Genomic DNA, 27,713 nt, shown 5'->3' on the forward strand with positions numbered 1-27,713 from the left:
ATATATATATATATAAAAATGAATCCCAATTTCCCTTGGTCACGCCATCACGCGTGAACGGCTGGACCAATTTCACAATTTGTTTTTGTTGTGTTTATTATTGTCAGGAGAAGGTTCTTATGAAAGAAAAAATTCAAAAAATTGGTCGGAAAATTAGAAAATTTAAGAAAACTTAACGAAAATATTAATTTTATATAACTGTCAATTGTTTGAAATAACTGTCATCAATTGACAGAATGCGCGCTGCAAATTCATAGTTAAGACGGGACAAAGTCTGCCGGGTCAGCTAGTAATACCTATATAATATGGAAAGTCTCAATGTGTAGCTAAATCGAGAATTACCGTGTTGAAAGGATAAAAGTACCGTAAGATAACGTGTTTTTAACTTGAATTAGCAAAACCAACACTTAATGCGGCAGGACCTTAAAAAAGAAGGTCCCCAATTTGAGTTTATTTAGTAGGGATTTGACGCAACCAATTGCAATAAGTAATACAGTGTAATGTGACACGATCAAGGTAATATCTTAACTGATATTTGATTAGGGCTAAATTACGGTGCATCTACTTATTACTGTGTCCATGGAGACATTGTCTTACATGTCTGCCCACAATTCAGAGGCATCAGGCAATAATACCTAAACCACATTCGGATTAATGTTTCATGAAGATGCCTATACGATTTCCTAACATTCTGTAATAATACGAGATATAAAAGAAAATAGAGACCTAAAATATCAGATTATTAAAAAATTAAGGTAATCGATATTTTCGATAAGAACCTCAGAAGAAACGCTCAGAGAAAACGATACTTTCTGACAGTGTCAATGTCAGTTTGATTGTCATATGTAGTATCATGCTGTCAACTGTTAGTTAAAGTAAATAAATATTTTGCCTAAAACAAGAATTAGAATAAAACTTAGTAAAACATCGAAAATAAACAAATTCAGTATATAATATTTGAGTTCAAACCTGATAGTTTCTACCAAATTATATTAGGTAATACACCATGAATATATTGATGGCATAAATTGTTTATCAAACTTTATTCATCTGTCTTGATATTATCACTTATTCTTTTACTAGTTTAGTTTGTTTTTTTTTAGTATATTTTAACACGTATTTGGCAATGGTACTTTCTATCTATTCTACATAATGACATACGTATAAGTACATAATATTTTTTTTATAAGAATAACCTTTGAACCTAGATAAGTAAAACCATGAATGTAATTCTCGGTGCGTCTGTCACAGTGCTGCTGGTGTCGGTCATCGTGTATATTTTAATGGTACCTTCTCAAGGTAGGTAGAATAATTATCTTTGGAAATATTTATCAACAGTTTTATATTTATTTCTGTACGTACTACAGCTGAGTTACATGTGGAACTTTTATTTAATTCTGTAAGATATAATTCTATGCAGATAAAGTACAATTTATAACCACACTAGCTTTTGCTCGCGGCTTCGCCCGCATGAAGAAGTTATCCGGGATAAAAGTCCACTGTATGATAAAGGTCTTGCTACATATTTTCCCGATACTGATAGGTTCAAACTAATTTTATCCCCATGGGGGTTGAATTTATCAAAATCCTATTTAAGTGAACATCTTCATCATAGTAGCTCCAATCTTTAATTTCAGTTCAATCAGTCAAAAATCTAAGAAGATTTATACAAACTTTCATCCTGTATTTTATCCCCTTAGGGGTGAAATTTATCAAAATCATTTCTTAGGGGATGCCTACGTCATAACATCTACCTGCATGCCAAATTTCAGCCTGATCCGTCCAGTGGTTTGGGCTGTGCGTTGATAGTTCACTATGTCAGTTAGTCAGTCACCTTTGATTTATATATATTTAGATTGAAATAAAACTACTTATGTTTTTTTGGCACAAAAAATAATAATAGTTAATAGTAATAAAACTAGTCCTGTATTACATATTGACCCATTGTAAGACAGGTATTCTCCACAAAAGAATATTTCTCTTCTACTACAAAATTTATACAAGTGGGATTTGTAGCCAATTACTTGGTATTTTATGGTTTTACAATCTTTTAGATGTTGACAATAATTATAATTATCAACAAGTTTAACTTATAATATTTTTAAAAATATTGAAACAAAATATGTATGAATCATGAACTTTTTAAATTTGGTACTAACAGCTCTTTTAATCTGTAAATATTTTCTTAATGTGTAATACTCAATCAACACCTCATTATTTTAAAATATCTTATTGCACAATATAGAATATTAACTCCTTAGGTAAACTAACCCACTGTAAGCACTACATAAATATAGATAGATACCTTAGATTTTTTTATTATAATGACATTACTAGGATCTGACAGCCTCCGTGACATAGTTCAATTGCATGGGCAATACAGCAAATGCCCTTAGGTCTTGAATCATAAGTCAAGCAAAGTGATATTGGGATTTTCAGCACAGCATGAGCTGGAGTTTGAAATTTGTGCCTGATTTGACTAATTGCTCACTAATCACTATCACTTAATGGAACGGCACACATGGTGTAAATGGGTGCCTGCCCCAGTTGCAACTCTGCCTACCCCTTAGGTGTGATGCATGTTTCGTGTTTGTTTTATACCTAATACATTGAAGATGCTTATACATTGGGTACATATACCCTTCAAACAACTTTCTATTACCTTGAAGCAATTTGTTGCACCATTAATAATTCTTTAATGTTCATTACAGTAGATAAAATGGCAAACAATGCTCTTCTGTTTGTATCAAATGCAGCAAAAGCTCATAGCATTTGCATGAGAGCCTCAAAACTTGTAAGAAATGTGCTGTATGTGAAAATTAAAAGCAATACTGAGAATACTCTGCCAGTGATAAGTAGACAAATTGTTAATATTTATTCTAAGGTAAGTAATAATACTTTCTAAAAACATCACAGTTTTTTTTGTTTGAGTTAAAATAATGATTGTTTTTTTGTGGCCAAATATTGTATGAAACTTACAATCTTTCAATACTACTTTTTGTAAATTCTCCTAGTTTGTATGACCAAAATGATACAAGGCTAATAAGATTTTTTGAAAAACTGTGTATAATTTTTATACTTACATTCATTACAGACCCAAAATAATTTAGATGTAAGATTGATGTTAAGGTCAAGTGGATCAGGTAAAGAAATCAAGACAAATTACCCAATAGACCTAATATTATATGAGAAAGATTTGCACAAAGAGGTGGAAATGTTGAAACAATCAGTTGTAACTCTTAATTCGAAACACAGTTTACAAAGTATAGGTAACAATTAGTTTATATTATTATTATCTCTTTTAATTTGGTGTCAAAGACCTTTGAATGTGATGTTAATCAAATAACAACAAGTTCAATGATCTTATTATTTGTCTACATTACTCATTAGTTATATTTAGATATTTTACACATTATTCATGATCATCTATTGCTTTAAAAATTATGTTTCAACTGGGAATTGAATGCTCGACTAGTCTATAGCGAGACAACATTGTTTTTGTAAATAGGTAATGAACATATAACATTTTCTTATTTAGATACACATGATCTACCTGAAGTGGATGAAATGGACCAACCTGTGAAGACCTATGACTATGTGGCGATGGGTGGTACTTTTGATCGACTACACAATGGTCATAAAATATTGCTATCACAAGCCGTGTTGCGCACCAAAAAACACCTGGCATTAGGCATCACTGACATCAATATGATACAATGTAAGGATTTGGTTCTTAATTACGAATTCAATTTTGTTTTTTTTACTTGTCAGCTATGTCTTTCGTTATTATATATGAAAAAAAAATAATATGAATTTTTTATGTTTATTTTTAGCCAAAAAATTGTGGGAATTAATAGAACCAATTGAACATAGAATGAAAGTGGTTTTAAATTTTTTAAATGATATAAACCCTGAGTTGGAATACAATGTGTTCCCATTACAGGATCTCTATGGACCAACAAAAGATGATCCTAGGTTTCAGGTAATCAAAACAAATTATAACAACACAATAATGACCGACTTGTAAGCATCATTTTTATGGTTAAAGGGAAAGTTTAAATACATTGATTGGCGGAATAATGGCAAATAGTGTCATATATATATGTCAGTATAGTATACTCCTGACATTGATATTACATCATTTTTTATAAGATATTACAACACAAAATTAAATATTATTATTTCTTCTGTATGTGTGTGTTAAAGACGATATAATATTTATAAAAAGCCAACAAGGGCGGCTATGTGGCGAGTCGACGGTGACTGGCGACATCATATACTCTGATTCCGTGTAGGCTTTATGAGATGTTCTGACTCTCGGCTTGCCTAATCTGGCCGGCATAAGATGGAAGGCGCAAGAGCTAAGAATCTTCAGGGTGGAAGCGCTCGATCTGTGTAATAGCGATGAAAACCACTCCGGAACCCGTCAGCGATCCGCGATGTTGAAATCGGTGCACACCTCTAGACACCCTTTAGCCACCTACACCGATCCGATAGGTATACGCCACTTATGGGAAGCCCATTTAATGTGGAGCAAGACACCGTCTGCCTAGAATACAAAAGATTGAGTCATTTTACCTTGGCAGGCGTCCCGTTGTCTCAATCAATAGCCCAACAACCAGTCCAGCTAGATCCCATCCATAGACCCAGTATAATTGCCATCTTCTCTGCAATAGTCTTTGCACCTTGCAGCCGTTGTCTTTGGCTGCATTTCGTCTATAAATACAGAGAGAGAACTTACAAGGTGATACACATCCTAACTAGAGTAATGTATCTTAAGGGGGCCTCTACGTGTACTCTAGCCTTCTAATAGGACCGGCCTTCGTGCCGTGATATCCCGCAGGAAAATACAACAAAATAATATGTGCGTGTATTCAAAAGTATTTTCTTCTACAGTTGATAGTTGTAAGCGAAGAAACAAACAAAGGTGCTCTTAAAATAAACGAAAAGAGAAAGGAAAATGGATTAAATCCAATGGATGTGCATGTAATCGAGCTGGCTCAAGATACGCATCCACAGCGCTCGCATGAAGAGGAAGAGAAAGTCAGCTCTAGCAACCAAAGAATGAGGCTACTCGGGACATTATTGAGGCCGCCTGTGGTGAGTTATATGCACTGTGCACTTTATATATAGGTGCGATCTGTATATCGATTAAATGCCCCAAGCATTTTCTCTGCTATAATCTGAAGAGGTGTTGATATAAGAGGGCAAGATAGGTGGACAATGTATACACATTGAAAAAACGGGATGAATATCAAACTAAAAAATAAATGAAACGATATACATTCATTCAACAGGTTTATATCTGAACAGTTATATCAACGCTATTTTTTTTTAATTTTTATCTGGTATTTTGGTATTATTATTTAAGGTGTGATTTTTTATTTCTTAAGCCCAATCCACACATTCTGGACTGGCCGTACGTTATTGGTTTGTCCGGTGGTATCGCCAGCGGGAAGAGCAATATTGCGGAAAAACTCAGGCAAGTATAAATTCAAAACAAAATACCTTTATTTCACACACAAAAAACACGACTAACAAAACGAAATATGAATTAAAATTAATATTGAGATAACAGTAGAATAAAATGTGAGATATAAAGATTTATTTTTTAAAACCATTAGTAAAGAATGCAATTTTGCAAATAGGATATTTATAAATAATTTTAATCGTTATAAAACCAATAATTCTGAAAGAATAATATTTTTGTAGGGCGAAAGGCGCGGGCATAGTGAACTGTGATATCATTGCGCACGAGTTGTACAAGCCGGGCCTGCCGCTCAACCACACCATAGCGGAGACGTTCGGCGCCGAGGTCATCACGGAGACCGGCGAGGTGGACAGGAAGAGGCTTGGACAGATCGTGTTTGGGGATAAGGTTAGAGTTTTTTTTTTAATTCTTCTACTTTCTACTACTTTGACACTACCTATACAATGAGACTTATTAATAGGATTTTTAGTGTTTTTTATACACGAAGTAGTAGCGCCACCGTAACTTAATCACAAAGCACTGCGTGCCTTTACACTGCGCTCAACTCATACTGAAACTTTCGATTTTAAATCTCACAATGCGTACTAATTAAGTTTATCTAAATAATCTGTAGGAGCAACTAGAAAAGTTGAATACCATAGTGTGGCCGGCGGTGGTGGAAGAGGCGCAGCGGCGCGTGCGCACGCTGGGCGAGCGGGGCCACCGCGTGGTGGTGATGGAGGCCGCTGTCATGATCCGCGCCCGCTGGTACCGCCGCTGCCATCAGCTCTGGTCCGTCATTATTCCGCCGGAAGAGGTATGTTCTTAGTTACTTGGTTTGCTGATTCGAAATAGGCACCTTTTAAGTTTCATGAATTTTGCACAACCAATATATTAAAAAAACATCATGCATATTGTTATAATTGTAAATTCAGAACCAAACTATATGACAAATAATAAGGTATAAAAACAAAAATTTATTGAAATCCAGCGTAAATCTCTATTTATTTTAGGCTATAAAGAGGCTCCAAAAAAGAAACAATTTAACAGAAGAGGAGGCTCGACAAAGAATCGAGGCGCAACCCACAAATCTTGAACAAGTGGCGCACGCAAACATCGTGTTCAGCCCATACTGGAGCTACGACTACACGCAGGCGCAAATAGACAAGGCCTGGGACCATCTGCAGGAATACCTCCGACACAGGAATTAATGACAACTAACTAACGGTTCTGTACACGTTTGGAACTATTAGTTTTTTTACTTTGCTAGACCACTGGTAACAATTCTCCCATAAGAATCTGTATTGTATTATTTGATATTCTAATACAATACAGATACAAATAGGGATGTATATATACATCCCTATTTGTATTATCCGCGGTATTGGTAAGAAATTTTGCATACATTTTTAAAAGTGGAATTGATTTAACAATTTTAAAAACAAATTGGCTATTTGCCATATTCTAAAAAGCGGAAGATTACAAGATGTGTAAAACTTTAATTATATACCAAAAAGGTGTTATTTAAACATTAAATTCAATTTTACTTTATTATCTAAAACCGACACACGTAATTTAATGGATACACATCCAATTTATATAAATACCGAAGTAGAGGAAATAACTATCGGCTGATTACTACATAACGATCGTATTCGTCAACTACGTAACCAATCAAAATAAGTCATCTGTAATCATGTCAAAATAATTTTTGTCCTGATTGGACAATTATTTGTCTATTGAAAACGGTTCTTGAGGGTAAGCTCTTTATATGAATATAGTAAATATGAGATGATAGAACTAGTGAGCTATTTACTGTATTTGTCATTAAATTGGGTCAGGTTTTTTTAGGTGGATACGTCGAAGAATCCGCGGGACATTAATCAGTCCTAATTCACATATTAATATCTATATAGATATTCATATGGATGCTTCATACTTCTTATAGAATACAAACGTCTATAATAATAATATATCCTGGTGGTGGTTTCGAAGCAAAAGATCACATTTTTCATTAACAGGCTCAGTCAGTAGTGATTTTGCGTTGCGCGATTGATAGCCTATTGTAATTTAAATAAGTCGCAGGTCTTATGTGTGATGTAAAAATATATATATTTCTGAATTAAGACTCAATTCAGATTTATTTATTTAAAACTGTAGTATGTATACTGCCATAATGTGTTTTAATGGATCATGCTACACACATTCATATTTTAATGAAATGGGTAGGGTATGTTGGGATAATACCGGATCATGGGTTAATACCGATGTTTCAAGATTAGCAATCTGCTGTTAGCAATCTGTTATTAACGATCTAACTATGGACAGCAATGGTGGTACTAAACATAGCACTAAGTTCATTGTATGTGTTATTTGATAAAACTAATGTATTAAGACAAAAAAAAAAAGTTTAAGAAATCTTTATATTTAAAAAAAAGATGAAACGGAAAATTTCGTAGACAAAATACTTATGTTAAGAAATACTTCATTTTTTTGTCCATATTTGTTTCTAATAATTTTGATCATAGACATAACTGAATTTATCCCATGCTGCCGTGTAAATATTATAAATTATGTACACTGGTGTAAGTATTTATTTATTTAAAAACTTTATTCTACACCATAAATATTAAAGGAAAAACAAATATATTATATACATTGGTGGAAATAATTTAAACACCGGTGGTACAAATGGCGGTCGTATATATATGACAAAGTAAATATTTATATCTCTTATATATAAATCATCTTGCCTAAACAGTCGATTAATGATCATTATTATTATCGATTTAGCAAAAAACTATTATGTTTACATAAATGATATACTTATCGATATTTAGAAACTTCTGCTTGAGACTGAACCTTAAGTATAAGTGTTATTATCTACTTATATAATGCATTTTTATTTCAAAACTTCAATATGTGTTTTTATTTATTTGTTATGTTTCTTTAATAAAAACTCCTAATTTCATAATTTAAATGGCTGTACAATGTAAAATAGTATATTATGTATATCTTTGCCATATTGTGTTTATTATCATTTATCAATGGTTATTTACATTTTTAGGTTGTTTTATAGGATTAAGTACTATATTGATATTATAAACCGAGACTTTGTTTGTGAAATTGCTTTTTTTTTATTTGTAAGAAATAAACGTTAGAGTCTGGCCAACGAGTCGTGTCACAAAAATATAGCGGCAAATTAAAAAAAAAATATGGTTTGTAACCCCGTGAAGATTAAAAAGATGAGTTTATCTTACAGTTATATTTTCTATTTTAACGATTTTAAATAAAACCATTAATCACTATCAAGTGATTAATGGTTTCAAAACAATATACCTTACCAACGCGGGTAAATATCAATTTACCCGCGTTGGTAAGGTATTTTGGTTTGAATTTGCCGCCATACTTTTAATGCCACGATTCGTTGGCCAGACTCTACTACTGACACACCGAACGCGGCAAATTTAAGTACGTAAGTACCAAAGAGTTCTAAGATTATATAGAACGGACATTGGGAAGATTGTCATACAAACATTTAGCGCTTATGTGATGGTTACTCAATCTACCTGAAATAGCAAAACATCAATGTAATATACTTCATAGTTTTTCATATCATGATTTGCACGTTTTTAATGCGAATATTGGCATTTTTTCTGTAAATATATTTGTATTAATATCTAAGGAAGCTGTGACATTTTTTCATACGGACATATCAAATAAGACAGCGACTTATTACCAATTGGCAATAACCTTTGGAGCAAAAATTTGGCGCTGATGTCCGGTCTATAACTATCTAACGTCTTTGGTACATTTATTGTATTTCAAACGATAGAGTGGTTATAAGACTTGAAATTGCTAAGATTTACCAAATGTAATTGTGTTGTAGTTTATTGAAATAATATAATAAATTAATATATTTTCGTAATTATATTTTTTTATTCAGTGAGCCACTATTATATTTATGATATGGATGGTGGTGTTAAAAATATTTAGGTGCACTAGCAGGTATTAAACATTTATATGAGGTTTTTTTTTATTGCTTTGAATAACTAGACGCGCTTGCCGTTCGCCTCATGGTAAGCGATACGACCGACCATAAACAGTAGAAGCACCATCCAACACCTTGAGTTACAAAGTATTGTTCGGTATTCCACTGCGCTCGCCATCCTGAGACCTGAGACGTTAAGTGTTATTATGTCCAGTAGTTACACTGGCTACAATGTCCTTCAAACAAAAGTGAATACACACTGTTGCTTGGCGGCAGAAATAGATATTGCGGTGGTATCTACCCAGATGGACTCACACATAGAGAGAGAGACCTACCACCATTAGGTTCTGAGTAGTACAACCAGGATCGAGAAAAAACGATTTAATGAATAACTCTTAAAACAAGTAGATAGGTCTATGGTACTTAAAAAAGATTGAGAATGACTATCCATAAAATAACTCATTGATAGATAGTGGTGGTCTTCATGGGTGCCGCCAAGATTAATTTTAGGGAGGTTTTCATCTTCACATCATAAGTAGGTACTAAATAATATTATTCAATTTATATATTTTTTTAAAATAATCGCACGGGTATTAGCTAATGTTAAACCATAATAAAACCTCTGTGGTCGATAGTTCCCATTTTCATTCAGTTATTTTTATTGTGATTTGTTCCGGACAGAGAGATGCACGTGCACCCCCTTGCATCCCCCTCACGGCGCCCATGGTGGTCTTTACAGACGTGACGCTTCGGACATAGCAAAAAATAGATGTGAGCTCCTGGGTAGAGCGAATAAATAAAGTTTGCCCATTATAATAGTTTTATAGGTAAAGTGCTAAAAAAGGTACTTCAAGGCACCGTGCGAGGCCCTGGGCATGTACCGGGATTGTTTGGTATTGGTTGGCTATTTTAACCCACGTAATTTTTTTACTTCAGGTCCATTAATGTAATAAACTAACGTATAATGCATATCAAATTGGTATCATTAGTAATATCATAAATATTTTGGTTACATTTCCAAATTACAAGATTAAAATGTCAAAACGAACAGTCGTTTTTCGGTTGATTGACTCGTGACTTACCTGGGTCACTTTCATAGTATCTAACGCTATGAAGACCTCGATTGTCCTCTTTCTACTCTTAAAGTTATGTTTTGCCTACAATCATTTATCATTTACCAATACATTAGACAGAAGAGAAAAAATGTTTGATTTAATCGTGGGTATTTGTATTTTGTATTCTATGTGACTAAAGCTTCAGACGGTCATTTCATAAATTTACTGTTCTAAATATTCATAAACGGGTAACGGTAACTCATTTTTTTGGACAGGCCTTTTCATCTATTGACGATATTTTAATCATAAGAAATAAGACCTATGATTCGATTTACACTTATGTTTATATTTTCAGGCTAATATAGCTGAATTAAATATAAAAGTGAACCCCTGGAAAAACATGTTTTGTTTTGGCAACTTTCCGGACAACTTTTATAGAAAAATTCGCCAAATTCCCTTCACAATTGCTGTAACGAATTTAGAAAACGAGGACCATGAAGTGGAAGACCCAGTGCCTTATCATTCCAATGCTATCATCATTGAGATTAGAGACTTCAGCCAGTTTGAAGATATTCTCCGAAAAGCAAAGGATACGCCGTTTTGGCACCCACACTCTAACGTTATAATATATTACCAGGAAGTAAATCGTCTCAGTGTAGCTAAAGTGTTCTACATTCTTTGGTATTACAGAGTATGTAATGCTATCATAACACAATATGATAAAGAGATGGATATGTTTCTCATATCCTACTACAATCCGCATGTTACCGAAAAATATCAATTAGACTATGCTTATGGTTGTTGGAAAGCAAAAAAAATAGGTATGCCTGTGCAAGACTTCCATACAGGGTTCGTTTGCGTAGAAGAATGCAAAAATGTGACATTAGAATCGAGTTTGCGTGCTGATAATCTGGGCACCTGTATAGGAATTAAATCATATCGTATAAGGTATAGTGATATCGCCACACTACGGGCTTTAAATCTGTTTGAAGACAAAGGCAAAAATTTACATGGTTACACTCTGCGCGCGTTTACTACAGAAGTCTTGCCGTTTTTGACAATCACTGAAAATGCCGACGGAACGTATACTCTTGGCGCTAGAGATGGTATGATCTGGAACACGTTATCAAAACTTATGAACTTTTCTATAGATTTGTCGCCTAGCTTAAAAGTAATGAAACTGCCTTTTAAAGTTGAATTAAACATTCAACAGGTATTTTCTTTAGCTCACCGTAAAGCCGATTTATTCTTGATTCCTATATATCAATTTGATATGGTAGTTATTGAAGTTGATTACACTTTTCCAATAAGAGATAGTGGGGTCTGCTTTGTGTCGCATCGAGCTGGGTTTGAAAATATTTTGTTCGATACAAAATTATTGTATTCTAAATGTACGTTAGTAATACAATTCTTTGTATGTATGTTGTGCGTGTGGTTACTTTTCGTTATATTCAATGTTGTTGAAATGGGAGGCACCACCCTCGATCAAATCGGGAAAGATTTATTAAATACTGTGAGAAATGTGTTATCAATAAATTTACACAAACCACCTAATCAAAGATCATTTCGCATATTTATGGGAGTGTCTTTGTGGAGTTTCTTTATTTTGAACTTCTTTTCGCAGGCGAGTATAACATCGTTTTTTACTGCCGTTAAAAGGGGCAAAGAGGTTGAAACCTTTGATGATGTTATAGAAAAGGGTTATCCTATAGAAGGAATGGCATCACCTGACGTCCTATTGCCGACTGAAGATGCAAGGTTTCGAAAATTATCCGAGAAAATCGTTCCCATTCAGGATACATTTACTTGTATAAAAAAAATGAGAAACGATAGTAAGCTATTTTGTCTTATGGATTGTTCGGTAGGTCGGTATGTAGAAACTAATTTTTTAAATGATAAAGGAGAGCAATACATGCATATCGCTACAGACAGAATACATAGTTACTACCTGAACATAATATATCCTAAATATTCTGTTCTGTCGACTCATACAAACAAGTTTATGATGAAATTTATCGAGGCGGGTCTCATTAAAAAATGGGAACAGTACAAATTTAAGAACTTGAAAACTGAGTCTGCAATAAAACCTTTGGGTATTGATGACTTCAAGGGAATTTTTAACATGTATTGTCTGTGCCTTGTTTGTATACTTGGTGTTTTTTTGTTGGAAGTCTTTTTAGGTAATGCAAAGAGAATTAAATCGACGTGCTTGTTAAAGTATAAAAAATGGAACAAAATAGGTACTTGTTGCTCGAAAGCAAATGAAATCTGAAAATCAATTGAGTAAGTACGTAAATAAATTAAAGAAAGTCAACGTTCATACGCTGACGACATAGCTTATTTTTATTGTTATCACACAAGTTGTAGCTATCATTTAGCATAAGTAGTACTTAACTAGTTTGCGGCCAACATATGAGTCGAAAACCTTGAATGTTACTTACGTTGTTTAAAATTGAACAGTATTTTTACTGGAGGTTCTATTCCGTCTATTGCAACCGTTATTGTTACCCTGTCTGGATAAATATAGTGCATGTAACATGCTAAAATGCGCGTCGGGTGGCCCCGCTCTGCCCTGGTAAGTGGACGCGGTCCATTAATAATGTAAAATACCAATAAATAGTAATATGTATTATTATTATAGCTTATATGTATTTCTTTTCACTCAGTTTATATTGAAAGCTCTAGAATAAATGGCCTATACTTCACTATTTTAAATTGGCAAGCATGCTTATTTCCGATTTTGATTTCGTTTAAATCGGTCTCCACTTGGTCTCCACTGGTCTCCACTGGTCTCCATTGGTCTCCAACATCTACAGTGAAATAAATTTGCTAGTATTACCTATATGGACAATGGGACTTGTACCAACTTTCGTATGTGGAGAAAAAGTTGTTGTAACGTGGATTGGGCTTGTAAGACCAAAAAATCAAAAATAAATAAAACGAACACATACCCAATTTTTCAAAATTTTTTGCGGAAATTCTGTTTGAAGTCTTAATGAAAAAATGGTATTTGACTATATAATAAATAATATGAGTTCCACTTTTAGTTGCTTCTTGATATAAGTACCATTAAACGCAAATCGTCGAAAAGGTTGATTTTTTTCCTACCTGAATAATAAATTTAATTATTCAGAAAAATATCTAAAGTTTCATTGGTCTTTCCTTCCCTTAGATCCTCCCTAATAAAATGATATTTACATGTCCAACTCTTGTGTCAATTTGTTTGCAACACTCGAGTTGAAAAATCATAGTCTATGGGTGATTCATGGTGGAAAAGTCAACAACGGTTCTTTATAATAAAATGAAAATATACAAATAGCAACGTAAATAGGACATTTAAAATATTTTAATGGGAAACTCTCATAACAAGAGCAATCAGAGATATCAGGGACAATCTGTAAACTCGGAGCACGAGAGGCAGGCCTTCACAAGTCAGGTAAGTTAATGATGAAATAAAAACTTGCTAATGTCATTCTCAGCTGAACTCACGTAATAATTTGCCTGTATTAATACAATGAATAACCTAATCGCCTTTGTGCTATTTTATAGTGTGTATGCACAATATGTGTGTTGTTTTACATGTACGTAAACGCTGGTATTATGACAGTTCTTTGTTATCTTTCCGAGCAATATTTTTGTTGTGCAGTTCAGTTTGTCGAATTTCGTGGGCAACCTTAGCGGGCGTTCCTTCGTCAGCGTAACAAGCAGCCAGTCCGTGTACAGCGCATCACGGCCTTGGTCTCGGGTTTCTAGACGAAGGTCAGTAATGCACACTCAGAATCTGCCAGTCACTGGCATTACAATTTTCGTGGACCATTCAAACATGTTTGTAGGGACTAGTAAGTTATCGTGTTTAGAGTCGATCACCGCGTTGTTGATGTTTGATTGGTAATGTTGATTATCCCAAAATCATGATAATTATTTCCTTTGTAATGTTTTCATAATGTTTATTATGGGAATGTAATATGTCTTAAGACCAAATTATTTAGGATGTAAATTTAGATACCATAAAATAATCTACTTTTCAGTTATTAGCACATATTAGAAAACCTTTGATTGCATGCAAAGTATTTTATATAAATTAAATGGCAACAATGTCACATATTGTTCAAAGCTAAAGTGAATATGAATATCCTGTTTATGAATTGTGTAACTACAATGCCTATAGTGATATACATTGTAGTCTTTTGCCTAGACATGAATTTTAGGTGACACATGTATGTTATATTATCTAATCTTGTGTTTATGTTTGTGCACTAGCATTTGTTTATTTGCTTTACTAGTCTTGCATGTTTTTAAATAAATCTGCCTCTAAGGCTGGTTTATATTTCTGTAAGTTTAAATGTGTGAAGAATTTGAAGATGTGCTATTATATTCTCAAAACTATACTCACTTGTGTTTCTTTTTCAACAAAAGTTTATTTTTCTTTGATAAAAAAATGCTCAAAGATATATTGTTCTAAGAAAAATTTGCTTGAGAATTACACTATAATTTTAGGGTCTAATATTTAACTACACATGAATAATAAGAAAGCTGGTTAATTTTTTGGTGTGTTGTATAAAAATAGCTGAATTGATATTGACTATTTGTTTATATATTTGCTTTGAAATATACTGCAGTGTACAGTTAATAAAATATTATAAAAAAAGAGTAAATAAAGACATACAATTTCTCAGGACACAAGCCTATGGTTCACCTGATTGTTAGTCATCCATAAATCATACACATGCACAATATTAGAAATTCATCCGAGATGTACACTGTGTAATGTTTTACATGAAAATGCAATCTGTTACCTTTTTATACAATAACATTGTTAATCAGTAATAATTCAAGCTGTTAATATGTATTTTTAATATTAACATCATGAAAAAAAAAACATTTGTATTTTAAAAGTGTGGTTCTTTTCAGATGGAATGACTCAACATTAAGAAATCCACTAGAAGCGAGTAAGACGGCCTGGCCAGTTGCTCACAAGGAATCAATTTTCCTACCTGAATTTCCCATCACCACAGATTTGCTACAAAAGGACTTTAAAATAGAGACCACTATAGCAAAAGGAGCTTTTGGTGAAGTGTATAAAGTGAAGAAACTTAGCGAAGACAAGGAATATGCTTTAAAGGTCCTAAGCAAGGCACATGTGAGTTAATTCATATATTTATCTATTTTATTCTAATGGTATTATATAAATTTTCCATGTTAGGTAGAATTTAAGAGTTGGTTTTAGTTTTGGATTGTTTTTTTGATATTTACTTGAAAGTATTTGTATATATTACTTACGCTTAAAAAAGATAATAGGTAGTACTACAATAATACATATTAATTAAGATGTAGAGGTGAAAGACATGAACTGACTAGGTATTCGCCTAGTTCACAAGTCTTTGCACCTTTATCAGTTAGCACCTTATCTTGGTGACCTACATGATTGTAACATTGTATTTAGTGAGCTATAATAAAAAAAAACAAAAAACATAAAGTCTAGACAGTAGTTACACCATGAATATTGTGACATGAAAATAATGAATCTGTGAAAGAAATATTAACATTTATTTAGAATGAAGTCCTAGCACATCTTTAACATTTCAATATAGGAAAATGAAGATAGCTCATAGTTTGTGCATAATGAAGTTAACTGGTCTTAATATTATTTAATCATGTGAATTATTTCAAAGTTCAATAATACTGTAATCTTAGTGACTATTCTACAAGGATTTGGTTTTGTCTATACATTTATTGATGGTCAGTATTTATTATTATTGAAATCTACATTAAAAAGAGAGAAGGTGAAGCTTAAAAAGAGTGCTCATCTCTAAGTAGGCAATGGCTTGACTGTGCCTGTGTCATTGCAGTCCATGGGTGGCGGATGCTGCTTACCATCAAGCTGACCGCGTGCTTGTTTGCCTACTAAGGTCATAAATAAAAAGATATGGCAATGGCATAGCGTAGTTAGAGTGGCTGGAATGGTCTGTCCATGCGACACTTAGGGTGGCAAATATCAAAACTAATAGTTTTTCAAAAAAGTGAACTTTGATAATGTGATGTGGTGGTTTGTCTCTTTCTTTGTTATGTTGAAGAGGTGTATTTTTGGTGCTTAGAGGCGGCAAAAATACATGCTACGTCACTGTGGTATGACTATCCAGGAGCGGACTGAGAATGGGGGGTGGTCATAAGCTAATTCTAGTTAGTGGGCCTGCCTAATAAATGAAATAATTGCCGTCTTATGTAAAATCGCTCTTCGATTACAATGTAGGTACATGGTATATGAAAAAAACAGAGTATTTATTTAATATAACAAAGATACACAAACAACCATAAGAAATTATTGCAAAAAAATCAACAGCTTTGATAATGACTTAACTAGTTACACTAGACTCTTATAAACATTTTTTTATTTGGTATAGTATCTACTCTTTTTAGATTGGGTCTGGTGGCCCTATAAATCCACAAGGCCTAGGGCTGCAGCCCAAAAAGACCTTATGTAGATCCATAGCTGGCTTTACCATACTATGGTTTAAAGATTCACCTCTATAAAAGTTCCATTTTACAGAGAGATTAGTGTATTTGCTAATTTAAAAATTACTATGTATGTATGTTTGTAAGTATGCGGTATTTTGCACAATATCACAATTTGGGTTATACACATACAATTTATGAAAGCACTAATCATATTTTGCAAGAGTTAGTTTCTAAACTGTTATATTTTTCATTGTGGGGTGATGATATTATAATGTTTAATTTATCTTGTAACATCTGACTAGTTTTTTGGTGTTACAAACAAACTTATTGAGTATCGTAAGCTTAAAAACTTTTTAACCTACTTATTCAAAATAGAAAGTAAAAAGCACTAAGTGACAGTTTAATTATAAATGACGATGCATTCAACTTATATTTTTAAACAATCTCATTGTATAAGTAATTGGTCTTCTAGTATGTTACAGACTCTTTATGCAAGGGCTACTACTCACTTGTAAATTAATCAAATAAATGTATAAATATTCTGATTTTACGATTCCTTTTATGTTCTCTATTAACTGTTAAAATAACATATTAATAAATTATATTTTTGCATTGTATGTATTTTACAAAATTATTGTGTAATGTTGTGTTAATGACATGTTTATATTCTGTTTGTCTACAATTTCATATAAATAACTGTGCATTTAGTTAGTCACGTACATAATGCTGATATCCATCCCCATGATAATCGAGCTGCTGCTGTAATGCTTCCGCGTCGAAATGGTATAAGTTCAAAACCGTGTATGCCTGTTGTTTGCCTCCTGTTAGATAGACAAGTGCATTCTATGTCACTCCTAGCTTTAGCTCTCTGCTGCACGATAAAAAAAAAATCTAAAAATTTACTTAGCCTAGATTATTCCCTAAAAGAATGAACTTCTAATGAGATAAAAAGTCGGTGTTTAGTCTGAATAATTGAACAAATAGAGAAACATTCTAAATGCGTGTATTGATAACGCGTGAATATCCATATTATGATTTTAAGGAAAAGTATTTATGTGAAAAACATAGTCGCTTAAATTTAATTAAATAGTTTTATGTATTAATAATGGGTTAATGCTTCGCCGTGGTGCTTTCCCATCAGCTGTCCCACTTGTGTGAACCACTAAGTAGATATAAAAGATGTTTAACTGTTAGTCTTTTATTTTCTTGATATTTCGACCGTGACCTGGTATAAATTGTATGTGGATCACGCGCATATTAGCCAACTTCAGAAATCGAACTAACAGAGGTTACTTCTCAACCGGTTGTTCAGCCACACCGCACACATCATTTAGTTGTAACAATGTTCATTATAACACACGTGGAAACTTAACAATGTCTGCAATATTAGTTAAAAGATAATTATTATACCAAAATAAGAACCATTACGTCATATTCTATGATTCGTATTTTCTAGACATACAGTCTTTGATTGCAATGTCGACGTAATTCGCGATACGTCATTTCTTCTATATTCGTATGACTAAGAAATAACTGCAACACAATGCTATGGTTTTCTGAGCCTATCTGTGATGTACTAAGTCAATTGAACAGATTTGTTGAAATATAACCCTAGAGTGCAGTGGCGAAGAGTGTAATTTTTGAAAAGGTAACCCGAGGCAAAAATGTTACTTTAGTTAACATATTAAGGCCAATTTAAAAGAAAACTAACACAAACGTAAATAAATCTAAAAGGGAAGCCGGTAGGAATCGGGTTGTATGGACACTTCGCCACTGCTAGATTGTCTATTGTACGTCCACGTGTAACAGATTATTCAATCATAAATACTTCACATAATTACACGATGACTCATGGACTTCACTAAGTCAATGTTGTTACACGATTGTGGGGATTATAAGTAAATAAACAATTTCAGATTGTGAACGAGAACGCAGTGCGTCAAGTGAAAGAGGAGTCGCGGATACAAGCCGCGTGCGGGCATCATTCCTTCATAGCGGGCGCAGTCTCCCGCTGGCAGACTAAGAAAAGACTCTACATTGGTAAGATTTTTTACATTAGATAAAAACGTGATCATTCTACTAATATTATAAATGCGAAAGTTTGTGAGGATGGATGTATGTATGTTTGTTCCTCTTTTACGAAAAAACTACTTAACGGATTTGGATGAAACTGTTCAGTAATATTGGTTATACATCACAATAACACATAGGCTACAATTTATAATGATTTTATGTAATTTGATCATAATATAACGATACATATCGAGTAAGTCGGAAAAAATATCCCGGAAAACTCCTTCACGCGAGCGAAGCCGTGAGCAAAAGCAAGTATCGTAGTAAGTACCGCTTATGAGTGTTTTTTACATGATTAGCAAAGCACTGCGTGGGGTTACGTGCAGTTGCCTCGACATCCTGATATGTTGATCGTGAAGTTTATTACCCTGAAGGAATAGAACTATGCTTACAAAAGCTTTGCTCAACGACAGATATCGTAATTACAGGGAAGATATAAACCTATCTAGACGGACTGTAGCATATTATTAGACATACCACCTAGTCAATAAGTTTAATGGCTAATTTAGTAAACATTTTTAGTACATTGCCGATGTTAGCATATAACGAAAGTATAGTTTTGTGTTGGGTATTAAACGCAATACCAAAGTCGACGATTTTCGGAGACAATAGTGCCATCTCGGCGAATTGGCTCATTCATATCATTGTACATAATGTTGCAAATGATCCACCCACGAGCCACATTTCATATTTTAAGTTTTATAATTTTTTCACCCATTTGCATAATACACAGTCTTCATAGTCGTTTGTCTGCATAATATATACTTAAAAAAACACAATGTCATCACTATTATGTCTTACCATTAATAAGCTCTATTTTCTAGTCTTATCACATGACATACTTTATTTATCAGATCCTCATTGCCCAGAAAGATGACGGTAATAAATACTCACCTCATAGAAATATTTTTATATGTATAGCGAAATTGTAATAACAAAAAGATACGTGCTTGAAACGGTAAATGGAACAGCACGTGTGTCGATCTCCCTCAATGATTTCTATATAAATAGCCAGATCATATAGCTGTTTGAATGTATTGAGGTAAACAGTTGCTGTATGACCTTTTGGTCGTGTTCGTTTACTGGAAAAAAGTAGGAAGATTAACCAGGGATACTGTAGTTTGTTATTAATAAAGCGAAGATTCGTTGAAAATAATAATATATACTATAATACACTATATATCAGTGGCGAAGGGTGAAATTTTTCAAGAGGTAACCCGGGGCAAAGAAAATGCCTTAGTTAAGATACCGCGGCCAATAAAACAGAAAAAAAAATACTAAGACAAACGAAAATAAACCTAAAAGGAAAGCCGGTAGGAATCGGGTTGTATGGCCGCTACGCCACTGCTAGATATTGTTATATTTATGTTGATTTAGTCAATGAATTATAGTTATTTACAATGCTAGCCCAACGATTGGTATAACATACTCTACATCATTTGTAGGGCACAGGTTGGCACACGGGGTGGTCGTGATAGTCACCCGTTTCTCGTGTGATTGCATTATCTGACTCTAAATATAACGGCACGCGGGAAGTCACGGCTGTGTCTTCTTTAACTGTGTTTGTTTACTATTGATAGGTTGTTTATAAATACGCCTCTATCGGAATAATAAATTGGAGCATGCTAGACATTTAAAATAATTTATAGAGATACAATATTGGTACACAGGTCCGTTTTTGACGACGCGAATAAAAAGATAATTTTCTTTTTTAAATCAAATAATAATGTCAAGTGCTTATGTCCAGCAGTGGACGATTCCATACTGAAATGATGATAATCATGATGAATAATAATATAGAACGTACATATTATACACACATAATATATTTATTTGAAGATATGATATAATTTTAATAAACTTTCTCGAGAAATAATAAAACGTCACATTCATAATTTTATTTTAACAGCTGTGAATATGGAGATATACCTACTTAAAGTATTTTTGATTTAAGATATATGTATAGTAGAATAGACTTTCAAAGTTAAAATCATTGTGGACATAATATGAAGGTTCATTGAAAATTGATGTCTTCACTATCCAATTAGAAAACATTGTATCTAGTACAATATTATCGAAACAGTTTCATTGAGCCTTTGACTCTGTCCTAAATTATCATAATATCGTATCGCATTAAACTTTATCGCGTTATTGTACATCGGCTGTCTACCGAACGAGGTCACATCAGGTACATATAAAACATTTGAATGAATCCATATGTCTCGATATTTTAAATTCGAAGGTCATTGCCGATTGTATATCAGGTCGTATTTGAGCAATTTGTGTTTTAAATTAGATTGTTTTTTATTTTTGTCACCTTGCTTATTGATAAGCTTTGAATGTTTACCTAACCCTACTAAACATAAACATGCAAGGGTAAATTATCATTCACAAAGTCGATAGAGGTTTCCCCCTGTGTAGTTATGACGTAGTAAAAATCGTAAGTCGGTTAATATTTGGGAGTTTTTGTCGTTATTACAAGTTATGTTTATTTTGTTATTAAGTTATTAACGTTTACTTGGTGAGTAGGTCTTTTGTATGCGACTTCCAATGAGCTGGCATGTAACACGGGTTTGTAAATTGCTATCGCCATGCATAAATTTTTATCTTTCTTTTCTGTTTGAATGACATTGCAGTCTGTTCAATTTTTGAGTATTATAAGACTAAATATTTTATGTCTCAATTGCAATACCTTAATCAACCTGAGTCGAGGATCATCATTTTGTAGTTCTTTATAGTACTTCGCAATAACAAACTGCGGCATTCATATCCTTTGAGGAGAGTGGGCTCCTTACCATTAGACAAGTGCTTAGCCCGTAGCATATCACGGTTATATAAAAAAATATTAGTTTGTTTGTCGCTATTTAATTTCGCCAAAACAATATCTGTTTAGCAACGATCGATAATATTTTTCCTGTCTGACATAATTGTACTAACTGTTGAGATATGACCTAAATGTGTTAGTGACCGAATATCGTTAGGACTTGCTCGAATGATGCACTCACAAAGCAGTTTAGTTTTTGTTTAAAAAAACATTGCCAACCAAGTTTGAATTTCCTGCTTTGTTGTCGATGATAGCCCGTAACAACATTTAACAAATACTATAAATAAGAGTTTATTAATGTTACTGAACAAAGCAATTTTTATCCAATAATAATTCGTAATCATATACTTTACTATTGCCCATATTAACATGTTAAAAAAATCGATTATAAAAAGACTAAAGTGTGGACATATCACATTTTTTTTTGCTCTAACTTACAAATGTAAAAGATTTATATGCTTGAATATTTACTTAGATGCTGATTATATAGGAATTCGTTTTCTTTACAAGAATATTTGTTTTTAGTTTCAGAATACATTCCAGGCGGTGAATTATTGGAATTACTCGATGCGTATGGAAAATTACCCGAGGAGCTAGTTAAAATATTTGTTGCCGAAATTGCTATCGCTGTTGGTGAGTTACAACTATTTTATAGCATTATTAATAATATAATATATAGCATAAATGCACAAGCCAATTGATCTTATAAGAAAATATCTACATACACATATTTTTTATTCCTTGCGTATATTAAAGCGGCTCGTATGGCCGATATTGCGTTCAAAATATCTAAATACGCTTTGTTTAGTAGTGTACAACACGGCTTATGAATTTTGCAAATTATCCAATTACAATAAGCGTCGTCTAATAAAATAACGGTTTTATACACATCCAATAGGGTTGAAAATAGCATACCTACATGTAAAATTGCGTGACTATAATATTGTTGATACGTGCGATAAAACCCCTGCTTGTTCCTGCTGATAATTATATACACCCTTATGAAACTTAAATAGATTTAAAAATGTTGTATATTATGTTTAATTATTTGTTGGCTCTTATGTAATATATTGTCTTGTCTTTATGCCTACGCCCCATCTTACTAATATAAATACAAATGTTTGTGAAAATATTAAAATGTTTGTTAAAATTAACTGGTGAACGGATTTGGAAGAAATTTCGCATACAGATAGGCTATGTCCTGGATTAACATATAAGCTTTTTATATCCCGGTAATTGGCTTCCTTAGGAAATAGTTGATTTTTTATCCATTTTTTTTGGTAGTTGAGGATAAAATTTACTAAACTGACAACATTTAGGGCTTGTTTCACAACTTCCGAGTAAATGCTTTTCACAAATACAACAGTCACACTATAATCTATGCACCCAAATAAATTGTTATAAAATAAGTCTTGACTACATTTCGCTGTTTAGTATAACTGTCAAATAAAATTCTGTTCAATTTTGTGTAAGAGGCCCTAAGATATATAAAAATACGTCTATTCATACTAGTGTTCATTAAACATACTTCATTTTACAGATTTCCTTCATAACGCCGGAGTTATTTTTCGAGATTTAAAGCCAGAGAATATTCTTTTGGACTCCGATTACCATATACAACTGATTGATTTTGGACTGTCCAAGTGGCTATCTGTGGGTTCACGAACTAATACTCTTTGTGGAACACTGAAATATATGGGTGAGTAAAGTATAATATTTTTTAAGGACAATATGCTAATCCGTCTGGTAAACGTCTAGTTTTTGTGTCGTCATACACCATTAGGCAAGGCACTTACCATTCATTAGAATATATACTAAAGATAAGGCGGCAATTAAAGAAGTCGTTCTCCGTTCCAGTGTGGAGCTCGATCCGTTGCGTATTGTAAAAATGGCAATGTCCAACGCGCAGTCTGTTTGCGTTTATCCAGTTGGTTACTTCGGCCGCTCGTAACCGAGAGAACGTTTCGTGATTATGTCGATAGTGAGCGAAGGTAGAGCGGCGGCACACTGACGCCGGCAACATGAACGCGAGAACCATAGCGTTCGAGCTGTCGATGGAGGGGCGGCAGGTGGACGAGGTGGTCGCCAGCATCTTCCACACGGTGCTGTTCCACCGCTCCAGCGGCAAGTTCACCTACAACAACGAGGAGAGCTACTCCATCCGCACCGTGAGCTACATCGACGTGGACTGCGACTTCATCGACTTCACGTACGTGTGCTGCGAGTCCGACGCGCTGGGCCGCAACGTCAAGCGCGAGATATCCGACTTCTCGGAGCTGCTGCGCGCCGTGGACGGCAGCTCGGCGCCGCCGCGCGGCTCCATCAGCCTGGAGTTCTTCCAGAAGCGCCGCGCCCGCTGGCCCTTCCAGCCCGAGTGCGTCCCGTGGGAGGTGTGGACGGTCTACTGCGAGCTCACCGAGGCGCGCAACGAACACGACATGCACAGCAAGCACGAGAACGTGGTCGAGATGCTGCAGGACAAGATCGTGTTCATCACCGAGATCATCAACCGGCACGAGTACGTGCCCAAGATGCCGAGCCGCTCCGACGCCGACCTCATCTTCGACACGTCGTACGCGGACATCCAGCCCTACCTGTTCAAGATCCACTACAACCTGTCGGGCGCGCAGCCGACGACGGTGGGCAACACCGTGCGCAAGCTCATACGCGAAACGCTCTCCTTGTGATTAATATTGTGTTCATACAATTCAATATGTCCATCGAAATGAACATTTGACTCTTTACTAGTGATATTACAATTTTCAAATGAGCTATTGTCGCGTATTTGTATTATTTTGGCGTTGACGTCAGTATGAAATTAAATACTTCGTGAATGCAAATTTTTATTTATCAGAATTTTTATTTTTATGGACATTTGTGTAAATACAATTTGAATTTTTTACGTTATTCAGGAGAACGGAACTTGACGTATCTATATAAGTATGGATGTACAGGTGGATTTTTGAGATGGGGCAGTAAAGACAGCTACCTTAACGACTGTAGCTACAAGAAAATTTCTGAGGACACTGTCCATAATTTTTAAAGATGAAAGAAAATTTTAATATACTCAATAATTTTTTTGTGCATTTTTGAGGTAATTTCTATTGATATTAGTGGATTAATTATTGACGCTGAATACAAAGTTTTGTCACGTTTAAAAACGAATTGGAGTCGCATTTCTTAAAAAAATATATTTTTTTTTTGTATTTTCTGACCATAAAAGTACTCAAACCTCTAATGGTCCCCTAGAGTCTTTAAATTCTTATAAGCAACATCGATTGCCATCAAAAAACGTTTTTGCACAAATTGCCTATTTTCTTGTTGACAGTAATTTTATTTTCGAAGCCTGTGAATGCACATCTTCATGTCTTTAAAAATGAAGGACAGTCTCCTAAGCAAGTTTTCTTGTAGCTAGGGCGGCTAAGGTAGCTGTCCTTGCTGGCTATCTCTAATATACACCCTGTATTTCTCAACATTTTAACTATTAATCTTAGCGAAGTTTTGTTTATGGCACAAAATGTAATTTCATTTATTTTTAACGCAATGTCTTAACTAACACAGTGTGCTGTGGTGTTTTTTTATAATTAAAGCGGTTGCGGCGTTAGTTATTAGTGATGAGTTTAATTTTGGATTAACAATTCGGTCTGTTGTAGTTTTAGTTGTACTTTTAGTTATAATTTCGGAGCTACGACTCGGAAGGCTGGTTGACGTGTCCATTTATTTGTACTGATTAATTTAAAGTGTTTGAGCATAGAAAAGCTTTTGTTCGCTTAACGTTTGTCGCACTTAGAACTTTGTAACATAACTAATAGAGTTAGATATTGTTTGCCACGTGCGGCGCGGTGGTCTGTTGTATTTATGATACTTGATAAAGATGATTTTGTCACCTTGTAATTTTTGTTGGTAAAAGGAGACACAAAATGTTAATTATATGGAATATAATGAACAATAAACGGATATTAGTATGGCAACTGTGTGTCGCGTTATATTGATCTCAACGATCTGGTTATAATATGTAGGGACGGACAGCGGGATACCGTTGCTATAGTGATATATGTATATTGTTGATATGTCGTGAAACAATAATTATAGTTGTAATATTATTACGTGTAATTTCAAGGGAAATCTAGAGTCTCTTAGCACTCATTGTAAGGTCATTTGACTATTTTTATGTGTTTTTATATTAAAAGTATAGACACCTTGTGATTAGGTAATATAATTTTCACAAAATAAATGTGTATAAATCTTTATGTCTGTATAGCGTAGTATAGGTCTGAATTGGACTCGTCTTAACAATATTAGGGTTAACTTGGTAAATATAATGTAATTTTATTGCGTTGTATTATAAATATTGTACATAACAATTGATTTAATGATTCGGACGACGCTAGCGGTTGAGTCGTTGAAAGCTTTATCAAATTAATATAATTTTAAACGTTGTAGGTTAGCTTACGGAGGTTTTACGTGATGTAAGGGCTTGGGTGAACGGAATGGTTCATAGGTTAAGTTACGATGACGAAACAAAATGATATTTACGATTCAATAAATACTTTATGCGAATTCTGTATTTTTCTAAAATATATTGTTTATAATTGTATGCGAAAAGCTATTTTCAAACATCTCAAATTAATTCAAGTAATTTTATAGTGTAGTTTTGATGCTAGATGTGGTTTTACGTGAAGAGTTAACGCAGTCAAGTGAGCTTAGTTTTACAGTTACGATGTAGTGTTGGTGTTGTAGTGCTTTTATAACCGCGGCTCAGTGGTCGCTAGTAGTTATTTTGTAGAGTGCAGGAAACGACACCAAACACATCGGAATATCCATGACTAGCAATTCAATGTTAATTTACGTACTTGCATTACGTCGACCCCACCGCGACACGCTTCACACACTCGATTGTTTGATAAAATTAACGTGTGACAAATGCCTGCTTATTACTTTATCGTAAAACACCTTTTATTATAGAATCTGAGTAAATATCTAGAATAAGTGCCATTTCAGACTTCTTTGAGAGTACATGTTTGTTTACAAATTAGTTCTCATGTCGCTGTGAGGGTTTTTGAATTTTGTATGAAATTAAAGTAAAACAAAACGCTTTTAGTTTATATGTTACGTCATATTATTTATACAAATATGTCCATCCATACATTTATACATTGTTTACCCTACCTCATACTGTCACTAAACTTAGTGTATTCGCACTTTCCTATTTCATCAATTGTTTATAAATAGTAAATATATAGGGGTTATTAAAATTAATCTGAACCGTATTGGGTGTGCATTGTGACATATTTTCGTTTAAATCGCTTCTACTGAGTGTTAGACACTTGAGTATTCGGAGATGTCAGATTAATTTTGTATAATCTTTAATCAGTTTTTTTCACCAAAGATAAGTCTGTATATAATCCAATTCAAATATATTCCGATATTGAATCAATATGTACAGTCGCTATTGATTTATATCTATTTGTGATTTTCATATCAATGAGTACCTTAAAATGTGTATAATTTGAAAATAAAAAATCTGGTGATGCGACAATATATGCTATTGTATTGCCTTTACTGAGTGGCTCGTATTGTGTATGGAACGGATGCGGTGTGAGCACGGTTTGTACATGATATATTATTGCACATAACCTATGGCCTTATTTCGAAATGTCTAGATAGAGAGTTCTTCAAGCGTGGTTTATAACGGCTGTTACATATTAGATTATATAAATAAAACATGAAGTATATATGTTGTGATTTATAAGTTCAAAAAAAAGCTAATATCTTAGTCTTTGTGATAATCTACATATATAAGTAAATAAAAGATGAAGTATTATTGCAATGTTTTCTTTCATT

General features: G+C 33.7%; 3 protein-coding genes across 14 annotated transcripts in view; all 3 read left to right on the forward strand.

Annotated features, from left to right (window-relative positions):
- The first annotated feature begins 825 nt into the window (after positions 1 to 825).
- On the forward strand, positions 826 to 9,398 carry LOC115439847 (bifunctional coenzyme A synthase). Of its 9 annotated transcripts, none has more exons than XM_037438575.1 (11): positions 826 to 996; positions 1,209 to 1,299; positions 2,715 to 2,884; positions 3,095 to 3,269; positions 3,539 to 3,718; positions 3,834 to 3,982; positions 4,897 to 5,100; positions 5,394 to 5,482; positions 5,713 to 5,878; positions 6,105 to 6,287; positions 6,484 to 9,398. In XM_037438575.1, the coding sequence occupies exons 2-11, from the start codon at positions 1,221 to 1,223 to the stop codon at positions 6,679 to 6,681; spliced, it is 1,593 nt and encodes a 530-aa protein (XP_037294472.1). In that variant the 5' UTR covers positions 826 to 996; positions 1,209 to 1,220; the 3' UTR covers positions 6,682 to 9,398. The 9 variants fall into 9 exon arrangements, with proteins under 9 accessions (XP_037294472.1, XP_037294470.1, XP_030019735.1 ...); XM_037438573.1 differs by having other exon boundaries at positions 827 to 996; positions 1,104 to 1,299; positions 2,712 to 2,884; XM_030163875.2 differs by having other exon boundaries at positions 827 to 996; positions 2,712 to 2,884.
- Positions 9,399 to 10,892: 1,494 nt separating this feature from the next.
- LOC115439873 lies at positions 10,893 to 12,897 on the forward strand. The gene has a single exon (XM_030163914.2). It carries the CDS (start codon positions 10,917 to 10,919, stop codon positions 12,786 to 12,788), a length of 1,872 nt encoding a protein of 623 aa, XP_030019774.1. The 5' UTR covers positions 10,893 to 10,916; the 3' UTR covers positions 12,789 to 12,897.
- An 831-nt stretch (positions 12,898 to 13,728) lies between these two features.
- LOC115439851 (autophagy-related protein 101) overlaps positions 13,729 to 27,713 on the forward strand; it is a 62,495-nt gene continuing 48,510 nt past the window's right edge. For 2 of the 4 annotated variants that reach the window (XM_030163883.2, XM_037438580.1), the window contains exons 1-6: positions 13,729 to 13,952; positions 14,163 to 14,275; positions 15,428 to 15,656; positions 18,889 to 19,012; positions 22,395 to 22,502; positions 23,410 to 23,568. In XM_030163883.2, the coding sequence (XP_030019743.1) occupies positions 13,866 to 13,952; positions 14,163 to 14,275; positions 15,428 to 15,656; positions 18,889 to 19,012; positions 22,395 to 22,502; positions 23,410 to 23,568 (820 nt within the window). In that variant the 5' untranslated portion in view covers positions 13,729 to 13,865. Of the gene's footprint in view, positions 13,953 to 14,162; positions 14,276 to 15,427; positions 15,657 to 18,888; positions 19,013 to 22,393; positions 22,503 to 23,409; positions 23,569 to 23,726; positions 27,694 to 27,713 lie in introns of those variants that run through there. The other 2 variants (XM_030163886.2, XM_030163887.1) reach the window with 2 other exon arrangements.

The sequence above is a fragment of the Manduca sexta genome, chromosome 14 (genome assembly GCF_014839805.1).
Source record: "Manduca sexta isolate Smith_Timp_Sample1 chromosome 14, JHU_Msex_v1.0, whole genome shotgun sequence".
Taxonomy (NCBI): Eukaryota; Metazoa; Arthropoda; class Insecta; order Lepidoptera; family Sphingidae; genus Manduca; species Manduca sexta.

What these genes read in the sequence shown, in the direction of transcription:
- LOC115439847 (XM_037438573.1), top strand. Translation starts at nt 1,221, where the DNA reads ATGAATGTAATTCTCGGTGCGTCTGTCACAGTGCTGCTGGTGTCGGTC. An exon ending in TTGTTAATATTTATTCTAAG is followed by an intron (nt 2,885 to 3,094) that starts GTAAGTAATAAT and finishes CATTCATTACAG; the next exon opens with ACCCAAAATAATTTAGATGT. An exon ending in TGACATCAATATGATACAAT is followed by an intron (nt 3,719 to 3,833) that starts GTAAGGATTTGG and finishes GTTTATTTTTAG; the next exon opens with CCAAAAAATTGTGGGAATTA.
- LOC115439873 (XM_030163914.2), top strand. Translation starts at nt 10,917, where the DNA reads ATGTTTTGTTTTGGCAACTTTCCGGACAACTTTTATAGAAAAATTCGC.